General features: G+C 49.3%; 1 protein-coding gene across 1 annotated transcript; it reads left to right on the forward strand.

Moving 5' to 3' along the window:
* The first annotated feature begins 573 nt into the window (after positions 1 to 573).
* Positions 574 to 3,384, forward strand: LOC123137508 (wall-associated receptor kinase 5). The gene is made up of 3 exons (XM_044557294.1): positions 574 to 1,696; positions 1,816 to 1,980; positions 2,077 to 3,384. Exons 1-3 carry the CDS (start codon positions 796 to 798, stop codon positions 3,282 to 3,284), a joined length of 2,274 nt encoding a protein of 757 aa, XP_044413229.1. The 5' UTR covers positions 574 to 795; the 3' UTR covers positions 3,285 to 3,384.
* The last annotated feature ends 9,098 nt before the right edge of the window (positions 3,385 to 12,482 follow it).

The following is a 12,482-nucleotide window of genomic DNA, read 5'->3' on the forward strand; positions in this document are numbered from 1 at the left end:
CGGATCTATTTCTTCACACTACTTTTGTAGTAGCTAATGAGGACTTTGCGGCGTTCTCAGCAAAGGCTGACATTCTTGATGATGTACGTAGTATTAAACTGCATACTGTAAGATTGCGTGACCGATTTGGTATCGAAGAGTGAAACGGCTCCGAAATGCTGAGGGTGGCGGCGAGAGACCTGCAGGATAATTCCTCGACACCGACTGGCTTGTCGCGAACGGATTTGTCCCGTGCTCCACGCCAAGTGCTTCGCGATCAAGGTCTGCATCCAGTTACAGATAACGGGGCACATCTGTCGGGCTGTCCGGTCCCGTTATAAACGATTATAGTACATAATAATAGCACTGAATAATTGCATAGTTCATTCGCCAAAAAAAGTGAATAGTACGCAGCGGTTTCATCTTGTCAGAAGTATCAATTCTGTCCAAACGTCGAAAGGACACTCATGCTGAACGCTGGTATGAAGTAGTAGAGCAGTCGATCCTTTTCGGCACCCACTCGTGTATGTTGCTTTGGCCTGAAGATCAACGTGCATCAACCACCACATCCGACTAAACACGCCCCCCGGGGAAACTTCCGCAACGCCTGTCTGTGTCGTGTAATTAAGTCAGGCCGTGGCTGGGTGCAGGTGGGACATGCTACTATGCCGTTTGATCGTGTCAAACCACACCATGGGCTTCATTCATTTAAACCTCGATTATTAGTTCACAGTAATCACAGATTAGCACTCCCCTCAGCCCATCCTATCCCATTCCCGGCTACACCACCCGTGCCGCGCATGCGCAGGGAGGAAGATGATCCTCGCGGTGCTGATCGCCGTCCTGGCATCTTCTTCGGCGCGGCCTGCGACGGCGGCGACGGCGATGCAGCCGAGGGACACATGCCTGCGGCGGTGCGGCAACATCGACATCCCGTACCCGTTCGGCGTGGGCAGCGGGTGCCACCTCGAGACCGGGGACTGGACCTTCTCGCTCAGCTGCAACCGCACCGCCGACGGGCGGCACCGGCTGTACAACTACCAGATCGAGGTGCTGGACATGTCGGTGCGGCGCGGCCAGCTGCGCATCTACAGCCTCATCAACCCGTGGTGCTACAACGCCACCACGCGCGCCATGAACGACCAGAACAACTGGTGGTACAACATGGACATCACCAACTTCCGCATCAACGACGCCCTCAACCGCTTCACCGTCATCGGCTGTAACTCGCTCGCCTACATCCGCTCCCTCAACGACACCGCCGACCGCTACATGACCGGATGCATGGCCATGTGTCCCGGCGTCAGCCGCCTGGAGAACGGCTCCTGCGCCGGCGTCGGCTGCTGCCAGACGGCCATCCCGTCCGGCCTGAACGGCTACCAGATCTCCTTCGAGGAGAAGTTCAACACCTCCGGCACCGCGGGATTCAGCCCCTGCAGCTACGCCGTGCTGCTCGAGGCCGCCGCCTTCGACTTCCGCACCACCTACATAACCACCGACGAGTTCATGGCCGCCAACGGCAGGCAGGTGCCCCTCGTGCTCGACTGGGCCATCGGGAACAAGACGTGCGAGGAGGCCAAGCGCAACTCGTCGGCCTACGCCTGCGTCAGCAGCAACAGCGAGTGCGTCGACTCCAAGTACGGACGGGGCAAGGGATACCTCTGCAACTGCTCCGCCGGCTACGACGGCAATCCCTACCTCCTCGACGGCTGTCAAGGTACTTTGGTTTGGTTGGCATCTTCCCTTCCCTTCTGTTGGTTGGTTGGTTGTTTCCACTGCGGCGAGTTCATGGTGGTTCATGCATGCCCGGCCGTTTTGGCCGCCTTGTCCTTGCAGATATCAACGAGTGCCAAGACGAACGGTACCCCTGCTCTGTTCCGGATACGTGCGTCAATACCATCGGAGGATACAGCTGCGTTTGCCCTGAAAAGACATCCGGCAACGCATACAACGGAACATGCGAGCAAGACAAGTCTCAGATTGGGTGGGAGATCGCCATTGGTAAGACATCGAGTGCACAGGCAGGCAGGGGTTCGATTGATTTGTCCAATTTGCGTACCAACTCTCTCTCATGTCCATTCGTACTGGTTGCCGCAGGAGTCAGCATTGGTGTGATCGTACTGATAGCCGCCGCTTCGTGTGCTTACATGATCTACGCCAAACGGAGGCTCGCCAAGATCAAGAGAGAGTACTTCGAGCAGCACGGGGGCCTGACGCTGTTCGACGAGATGAGGTCGAGGCAGGGGCTGTCCTTCAAGCTCTTCACCCAGGAGGAGCTGGAGGAGGCGACGGGCAGGTTCGACGAGCGCAACGTGATCGGCAAGGGGGCCAACGGCACCGTGTACAAGGGAACCACCAAGGACGGCGACCTGGTGGCCATCAAGAAGTGCAGGCTCGCCAGCGAGAGGCAGCAGAAGGAGTTCGGCAAGGAGATGCTCATCGTGTCCCAGATCAACCACCGCTACATCGTCAAGCTCTACGGTTGCTGCCTCGAGGTGGAGGTCCCCATGCTCGTCTACAAGTACATCCCCAACGGCACACTCTACCGGCTCATCCACGGCCGGCGCGAGCGCGAGGGCCCGCGCATCCCGTTCACGGCCCGGCTCAAGATCGCCCACCAGACCGCCGAGGCGCTCTCCTACCTGCACTCATGGGCCTCGCCGCCCATCCTCCACGGCGACGTCAAGACGTCCAACATACTCCTCGACGAGGATTACACGGCCAAGGTCTCCGACTTCGGGGCGTCCACGCTGGCGCCCACGGACGAGGCGCAGTTCGTCACCTTCGTGCAGGGCACCTGCGGGTACCTGGACCCGGAGTACATGAGGACGTGCAAGCTGACCGACAAGAGCGACGTGTACAGCTTCGGCGTCGTCCTGCTGGAGCTGCTCACGTGCAGGAAGGCGCTCAACCTGGAGGAGCTCGAGGAGGAGAAGTACCTCTCGTCGCAGTTCCTCCTGGTCCTCGGGGAGAACAGGCTGGAGGAGATGCTAGACCCCCAGATCAAGCGCGAGCAGAGCATCGAGGTGCTCGAGCAGGCGGCGGAGCTGGCGAAGCGGTGCTTGGAGATGCTCGGCGAGAACAGGCCGTCCATGCGGGAAGTTGCGGAGGAGCTTCATAGGTTGAGCAAGCTGGCCCAGCATCCATGGGGGCCGCCAGATTCTGCGGAGCTAGTGGAACTGCTGCGTGGATCACCGTCACCGACCACGTACTCTGGCCACTCTGGGTCTGGGGTAGAGCTTAGTAGCACTAGAAATGTCAGTTTCACTGACACGGCGTACATAGGAATTCAGTCTCCGCGTTGATGCCCGGTGCACTTTGGGTACATACACTCGTGTGACAAATCCTCCTGTGTTTTGCTCTCCCGATTGATGCAAACAAAAATTGAAGCATTTTTCACCTTTACTCCCCATTTGTACGTTTTTGACATATTTTACCACATTTAAAAGTATTGACACATTTTACCCGGCATGGTGATGTGGGTTGGGTCGGGCTATGTAAGGCCATTTCTAACCGATTCCTAATAAATAATGAAGTATCCGGTGAAGTAATGTAACATCCCAAAAATTTAAACCATATTTTTATTAAGTAAAATTTTGACATAAAATAAAATTTTGTATTATATTAGTTCTTTTATTAATGTTAGAACCTTTTCTGTTTTTCTGTTTTCAAAAACCCCTTCCTTACATATAGAAACTTTTGAAAATATTGTGGGTTTTGAAAGTTTTTCTTAACCCTTTCATTTGACTTTTAGAATTCAGTAGTAAATATTTTCGTAATAACAATTTGCCCAAAACAATCGTTTTAATGGTATTTTCAACTCAGCACACCACAACCTTCATTCTCAACCTGATACCCAAACCACCAAGATGCCTGGCCCTATCGTTCTCAACGATACCACCGCCACTAAGCTAGGAGACTTTGAATCCATCCTCACCAATCTTACCATCGTGCATTTGGCATAGAAGAACCCCCGGAATATGTGGTGTACCAGGAGCACATGAGTGATGCCATCCATCACTCTTGGGCCATGGTGCACATCTACGGGAGGGGTACCACATTAGAACACCCCTACCGGTTCACTGGAAGGACGACTTCCGATGAGCCCCAAGCCATCCAGCTTGCAGCCCGAGAGGCTATAGTTCAACTCTGGCATCGATCGCCAAGGGTTAACATCCGCCCTTTCTTCTACTACCCTAGTCGCGATGGCTATGGTAGCCCGACACCAAGTCGCAACAGAGAGCAGGAGTCGGATCCTGCTCCAGTGCATCTGGTGCGCTACTTGAGAGCACAAGAGGCACTCTTCGATCAGGTCACAAATGATCTGATTGCGACCCGCAGGACACTTGCTCTCTTGACCCCGGTAAGAAGTGAAGCTGCATTGGCCACCGACACCCAGATAGTGTTGTTCGAGAGACCAATCAAGCCCTCGAGGTCTGCCCCTTTTGCCCACCCGGGCAATGCATTCGCTTCTCCAGGGGAACCCCGTCACCTCTTGGAGACCTACTCCAACAGGACTGTGGCCATGACACCTCGCGAGGGGCACCATAGCTATCCCAGCCTTGTAGCTCCCCATCATACCCTGGCCAACTCTAACACAGAAGCACATGGAGAAGCCTCGGCATCTCCAAGAGGCACCCGACTGGATGTCAACGAAGTGGACTGAGCCCACCAGAGTAGTTATCAAGCCTTAGTAACATGGTTACCCTGTAATCTTGTATTTATGTATCCTTGAAGTTGTAGTAGGAGACCATAGTAAGTTGCAAACTGCTCGTAAGCCATTGTTTCAAATGGTACTCTCCGTGACCCAAGTAAACTTCTTGACATATGGTTGCAGGAAAAAATCTGGGCGTAACTACCAAAACTACCCTAACCGACAACCATAGTAATGCATCACTTTTGGGGATTGAGATATGAGACTTTGACTTGGACAACCCTATGACGGAGTAGATACCCAAGTCGTACCGGCGCCACATCATGTTTCCTAACCTAGGCACTCTATAAGAGGCCACTCCCGTACCCAACCCCGGCATTCGTCAACCTTGAGCACCGCCTCCATCTCTCAACCATTCCATGTCTCACCCCGGATCATACCTGAGAACTCCTGAACAAGACCTAGTAGTTTTGTTAAGGTTTTCTACGATTTCACTCGCAATACCCTTGGTTCTAGCCACCCATCCCAGTATGAGTTGTACAAAATGAGGATCACCTCTGATTCCTCGAAGTACTGGGCAGTTGTGCAAATCCCACTAGAGGATTTAAATCAAGGCCATCTGTATGTTGTCTTCATCAGGAGATCCATGCCAACTTTAGGCATGGCCATTGAGGTCGCTGCTTGTGAAGCAATTACCCGCCTTCAGTTCTTATTACCCTGTGCCAGCGAAAGGAAGTATTGCTACTTCCTGAGCCACGCAACATTTGGAGCAGAAGCTATGTTCTGCCGTAAACGTATACAAAGAGACCCAGCATTTGTCAATCAGATTCAGTATGTGATGGCGCAGGAGCATCTAACCCAGCAACTAATGGATTATCTCCATTATCTTGCTGTCATGAATCCCATATCGCCATTGGCGGACCACCATTGCCAACGTAGGAAGGGCATGTTCTTCGTCTACTTCCTCCACTTCCTCCAAAAGAAGAGTGTGTGTCCTAGAACCAGGAACCGTTCCACACAATCCAGTAGATCACACCTCTGGACCGTAGACGATCATGAGTGTGTTTGTAGCAGTGCATGTAGTGCTTGGTTGAATGATGTGCCTTCTGTGTTGTTGCCTTGATTTTATTAAGGGGCGTAGATTTTGTAACACCTCAAAAATTTACAAAATAAAATTTTGTATTATATTAGGTCTTCTATTAATTTCAGAATCTTTTCAATTTTTCTGTTTTCAAAAATCCTTCCCTCGATATAGAAACTTTTGAAAATATTGTGGGTTTTGAAAGTTTTCCTTAACCCTTCCAATTTGACTTTTAAAATTCAGTAGTAAATATTTTCATAATAAAAATTTGCCCAAAATAATTGTTTTAATGGTATTTTCAAACATTGAAATGCTTCTGTTGAACTAAACATAATCCAAATAATTTTTGTAAAAATGACAAAAAATTTGAGAGATCCTATGATGCATGTAGATCACTTTTGTGCAAAAATCCAACTTGGCCATTTGAAAATTTTGAGCACAACTTCCATTTTTCGATTCTGGTCCAATTTGAGCATTGAACTACAACCCCAATTTTCATTGCTCAAATAATTCTAAAATTTTCCACCTCATAGTCCTTCCAACCAAATCCTTAAATCCAGAAGCTCAGCTCAATTTGCATCTTGGATGTCCACTAAATGTTTCCTCCAAGTTTGGGTCCAGAACTAAATTCCACCAGAACTTGCACTTGCAAGATTTTCCTTTTATAAAACCAACTCCACCACCATCTTTAACATCCAAGCATACCTCCACCTGCCAATCCACAAGTCTAAAAAAATTACCGAGGTCACACTAACATTCTGTCGAACACCTTGAGCTCATAATAGAATTTGCCAACCTTTCTAAACTCCATGTGACAGTAGCTCCTCCTGCTAAACTAACTTGTCCACCATCCTTGTCATCCAGAGTAACACTGTCCTGCCAAATCTCAGCTTGATTGGATCACTATAGCCCACCCTGGCATTTTGTCGAACACTCAGCGTGCATGTCCAGAGCACGAGCAGAGCGCCCGTAGTGCAGGCTTTGGCATCGAGCTATTGTTGTCTCCGTGATTATACGTGTTTGTCATAGTAGGTCACATTTTCTATCATGCATGTACATCCATAATGATTTTATGACATAATCAAGATAGTCATACTTGTGCTGTTGTAGAAGTGTTCCATGACATTACCAAAATTGTCATCACGAAAGTGTCCACTTCCATGATGATAAATCGCGCGTCATAGAATTGATTTCGTCAAGGGTAACCGACACATGGAGTCCACAATAATGGGTCGCCGTTAAGCTATCGGGTTCCGGTTTGGATCTGATAACCCGTTAACAGCCCGGACCAATGGGGATTTCCCACGTGTAGAATTCTCAATGGATAGAGGAACCACGTGTCGGCTCATTGTTGGGATAGATGTCATCCACTCACTGGACGAAGGCGCCTATGATACGTCGACACATGGCACGGCCCAACAGAGACCCATTCCGGTGAAAAGGCCGGCCCATTTGACTTGGTCAAAAGGTAGCGGGCCAGCCCACGAAAAGCTTGTTAACGACCTGTTCACATATAACCCATTTACAGACTGCTAAGTCATGGCCCGTTCCAGCCTATCCGAATTAAGCCCAGTAGCATCATCTGGGCTGACCAATATGATTCCAACCCGTTGTAACTTCTGGCCCATGTATGGCCCATGACGTCTTTCGGCCCATATGAGGCCCTTTGTAACTCTTGGCCCATTAACGACCCATGGTGAAACTAGCCCGTAATGAACCGTGTATCGCTTTATACCCATTAACGGCCCATTATTCCATTGGGCCGTTACCAGCCCGTGTTACCTTTCAGCCTTCTCAGGGCCAATTTATTCTTGGGCTCATTTCCAGCACTTGGTTACTTACGGCCCGTTACTGGCCTTTTCTGCTTGTGGGCCAGATTCAGCCCGTGGTTACAGTCGGCCCATTTGTGGCTTGTTAATCCGTTGGGCCGTTTTCATAGCGTCATTAAATACAGCCGATTAACGATGACCCGTTATGGTCGGCCCATGAACGGACGATCCCAACTCTAGCCCATTTACGTCCCATAATACGGTCCATTATTGGCCCATGTTTGGCCAATCGATCATACGACCCGTAGAAGGCCCATTGATGATATGCCCCGCAGAAGGCCCATTGTTTCTACGGCCCGTAGAAGGCCCATTGTTTCTACGGCCCGTAGGAGGCCCATGTTCACTACAGTAAATATGTAGTCATGGTTATTGTGGCCTAGTTATAAAAAATAGGTTATTGCGGCCACTAGCAAAGCGCAGAAAAAGAACTATACTGACTACAAGCAAAAAAATAAACAAGACAACAAGGAAATAAATAAGCAAGCAACTTACGCTAGGCTATCACGGCTATTACACATATTACATCCACTGGGCATCAAAGTTCGCCACCAGTGCAAATATAGGGAACAAAGCAGCATAACACATACACCGGTGTCAAAGTTGGCGACCATTGCAAATAAACGCCGCAGCAAAACAAGTCCAGAACTGAAACCACTTCAGAAGAGCTCAAGAAACAATATCCTGGGGTACCCATAATGGTGGCAAGATGCTTAGCAAGCTTATTAACTTTGTCTTATTTGGCGCTTAAATCCTCCAGCGCTTGCTGTTGCACCAGAAAGTATGCATCTGAATTCTGCAGGGACTTCCTCAGTCCTTCGGCTTCCTGTCGCAGAACATCTGATCGATGTCTTTCAACTTGAAGTTGAGACTCAAGAAGCCTAACTAATTCAGGCAGCAAGTTTAAAGACCTGGTGCTAGCAGTAGTGGCCAGTAACTCGAACACTACATCAAGACAGGACTTTGGGGTTGTCTCAGTGTCTTCAATATAGTTTTTATTAGCTTTCTTAGAGACCAACAGGGATGTCTCACTATCTTGAACCTTATCTGCATTACTTCCTTTACCATTGCATGATGGGGGTACTCTTGTCCAATATTTTATCCGCATTCTAAAAGAGAAACAAACAGACACATCACATGTTTACGATGTTGTGTATGAAACTCATTTTGGTAAACCAGTTCGGTAGTAAGGTGGACAGGATAACAGCTTGAAACAAACATATATCTATGTAGTATGGTCACTGTATGGTCTATATCATTCTAGTTTATGTTGCCAAATCAAGATAGAGACAGTTCAAATCATATGTATTTAAGACAAAGCAGCATAGACAGGATATAAGTGTGGGAAACTACACAGCAATAACAACACTTGTAATATGCATGACATGAGAACATAACTGTTTATTCAATTGAAACTGAAATCAACATAGAGCAAGTTACAACAGCAAACACGTTAAAGAAACAGGTTTAAAACATACCTGTTGCGCCATTGGAGTTTCAGTTGCATCCTTCAAATTTTAAATTAGTTGGTATGAGTAAATACAGTGATGCAAGAGCAAAGGAGTATGAACCATAGCTATGGAACCTGACCTAAAAACAATTCTTCTTCTGCTTTAAGCGTTAACTTGGGGTTCAGAGTGGTGGTCCTCATGCTTTGGGCACTGTAGTTGCCTTACTAATTGCTCGTGTTTGGGTGCTCTGTGGTGGAGACGGTGATGTGTCAACTGGAACTGGGTTACTATCTACTGGGGTTGGGGTTAGAAGGGGTGTAGCTGGTTCTCAGTCCAACTAGGTAGGGGTACAATCTGCGTGAGTCTGGGTTATGTGTGGTGGGGTTGGTTCTTGGACAAGTACAACTGTGGTTCTATCTGCATCGACAGGTAGCACGATCTTTTCTAAAGACTGTGTTTTTACTCCCACAGATACTGCCATCAATGATGGAGTCCTGGATTCGGCGGTCCTCAGATGTTCGGCCTAGGAGTTTGGGCTGGGTTGCTTGGGCCGTATAGATCACATTGAAGACCATCTACCATGTCTTGATGGGACTTCTCAATGCGTGGACGGTAAGAATAGAGTCCGGAGGTTTCCTTCCATGATAAACCGACTTTGTACCATCCATAGACCCCCTCCGGTGTGTATATAAACTGGAGGGGTTAGTCTGTAGAGGGCAACTTCTGTCATTATCGGAATTCCCATAGGCTAGACATCTACGGTTAGCCATCACGATCTCGAGGTAGATCAACTCTTGTAAACTTCATACTCCATAATCATAAATCAAGCGGGAGTAGGGTTTTACTTCCATTAAGAGGGCCCGAACCTGGGTAAACATCGTGTCCCCTGGCCTCCTGTTACCATTGATCCTTAGACGCATAGCTTAGCCCCCCTACTCAAGATCTGCCGATTTTGACACCGACATTGGTGCTTTCATTGAGAGCTCCGCTGTGCTGTCTGCCAAAAGCGATCTATGGCTCGCCTAGTCATCAATGACAACATCACTTTTGGAGGGTGCCTGGCTCCAGGGCAGACCCTTCGGTTCGGCGGTTTTACCATGAAGGCACGTGCGGCCGTCAAGCCTGCAAGTCCCCTCACGGCTGCCGGACACCGTCCTCACATTGGTCCCAAGTACTCCGAAAAACTGGATCCGGTAGATATTTCATCTTTAAACGAACTGCTAGACTGCATCGCTGCCCTGGGGGTCTCAACGGACTATGATCGGATCGGGCCAAGCCCGACTAGAGGGAAATCAATCACCCACCGGTCACCCACTTCGTGGCGATAGTTGAGGAACCGGCCACCGACGACCCCCCCCCCCATATTGAGGACCAAGTATGTCCGGGTCCCTGAATCCTCCGAGCCAGATGCTTCCCCTTCGGAAGGGACTTTACTCCCACCGGACTCCGACTTAGCGACACAGTCGCAAGAGCCCTCGCTCTTAGCCGGACCCGAACTGGTCATTGCGGAAGCCATACCAGATCCAAACACAGACGTGGGACAAGATTCAAAATTCAATCCACCCACCCACCGCAATCTATAATCTCCAAGCAACTCAGGTCCTCCAGATATATATGATCTGATGTATGTACGACAGCAGCCCCAGGAAACGATCCACCACTTTTGGGCCAGATTCCTTCTTGTTAAAAACAAGATCAAGGACTGTTCGGACGATGACGTAGTCCCGGTTTCCACCGTAACTGCACATATGAAGGGATATTGAATGCCCTCGACCGCCGCCATATACAGAGCTTCGCGGAGTTATTGCAGGTAGTATAAAAGTATTGTGCGATGGAAAGCATATGGAGGGCCCAGAAAACTCAACTGGAGTCCGCCACCTCGACGCAGAGTGCGGCCCGGGCTAATAGAATATACCCCGGTGGGTCACCCGACAATCGGGTTGTGGGTAGGAAGAACAAGCCCTTCACGGGACATAGGGTCCGTTGTTGACGGACTATTGGGCAAACCCTGCCCGATCCATACTACTCCGCACACGGTCTCAACCCATAGCCTCCGGGCATGCTCTGTACTCCGACAGGTAGCAAAAAGTGGGGAGTCAATCCTCACCACAACCATAAGAGGAAATTCACCAGAGAAGGACAATCTCAACGTCCTAACAGTCTTTGAGACTTTTCCCTCTAACAACCGGCGTAAATGGGCGCTACGTAACCTCGCCGAAGTCCATCAAGTTACCAAACTGAGCCCATGGAACAACACAACAATAACATTTATAGCCGAAGATGAAACAAAGGCTCGGTCCGTCCGAGCACCCGCCGCCTTGGTGTTAAACCCCATCGTAGATGGTTTTCGGCTAACCAAATTGCTCATGGACGAGGGTAGTGGACTTAACCTCATCTATGAGGTCATGCTCGATAAGATGCAGATTGATAGGTCACGCATCAAGCAAAGTAACACCACCTTTCGAGGTATTATCCCAAGTCGGGAAGCACACTGCTCAGGAAAAATCAAGCTGGATGTGGTGTTCGGCACACCTGAGAACTATAGATTCGAAGAGTTACTCTTCCACGTGGTCCCCTTTAACAGTGGGTATCATGCTATCCTAGGCCGAGACGCTTTCTCACGCTTTCAAGCCATACCCCATTATGGTTACATGAAGCTCAAAATGCCTGGCCATAACGGAATCATCACAATCTCAAGCGACCCGGACAAGGCTCTCCGTGCCAAAAACAAGACAACATCCTTGGCCCTAGAGGCACTGTCTGAAGCCCTAGCGGCACTGTCTGAAGCCCTAGCGGCAGAAGAATTAACCATGCTACGAGCTACAATAGACAGGGATGACGTGATCCTTGATAAAAGATCCAAGTACACCTCTTTCAAGCCAGCCAAGGAAATAGTAAAATTCCAAGTACACCCGACAGACCCCAATAAAACAACATCCATCGGGGCTCAGCTGGATCCGGCAATGGACGCCGCCCTACACACATTTTTGCGCGAGAATTGGGATGTCTTTGCCTGGCATCCTTCAAATATGCCCGACATCCCACGAAGACTGGCCGAACACAGTCTCAATATAATCAAGGGATTTAAGCCCGTGAAGCAGACATTACAGAGATTCTCCGAACCCAAGCATCAAGCTATGGGAGAAGAGCCAGCCAAGTTACTAGAGGCTGGGTTCATTAGGGAAATCAAACATCCAGATTGGCTAGCTAATCTGGTTATGGTCCCTAAAAAGGACAAATCATGGCACCTACGTGTCGACTTCAAGGACCTCAACAAGGCCTGCCCCAAAGATCCTTTCCCATTTCCCCGCATTGACCAATTATCGATGCAACCGCAGGACACGATTTGCTGTGTTTCCTTGATGCCTATTCCGGATACCATCAGATTAAGATGAAGGAATCGGACCAGACTGCAACCGCATTCATCACCCCTTACGGTCCCTTCTGCTTCAATACTATGCCCTTCGGACTCAAGAATGCCGGGGCTACCT

Source organism: Triticum aestivum, chromosome 6B, assembly GCF_018294505.1.
Source record: "Triticum aestivum cultivar Chinese Spring chromosome 6B, IWGSC CS RefSeq v2.1, whole genome shotgun sequence".
In the NCBI taxonomy this organism is placed as follows: domain Eukaryota; kingdom Viridiplantae; phylum Streptophyta; class Magnoliopsida; order Poales; family Poaceae; genus Triticum; species Triticum aestivum.

Coding starts and splice junctions, on each gene's coding strand:
- LOC123137508 (XM_044557294.1), top strand. CDS start 796: ATGATCCTCGCGGTGCTGATCGCCGTCCTGGCATCTTCTTCGGCGCGG. Junction 1,697..1,815: donor CCTCCTCGACGGCTGTCAAG/GTACTTTGGTTT, acceptor TTGTCCTTGCAG/ATATCAACGAGTGCCAAGAC. Junction 1,981..2,076: donor TGGGTGGGAGATCGCCATTG/GTAAGACATCGA, acceptor TGGTTGCCGCAG/GAGTCAGCATTGGTGTGATC.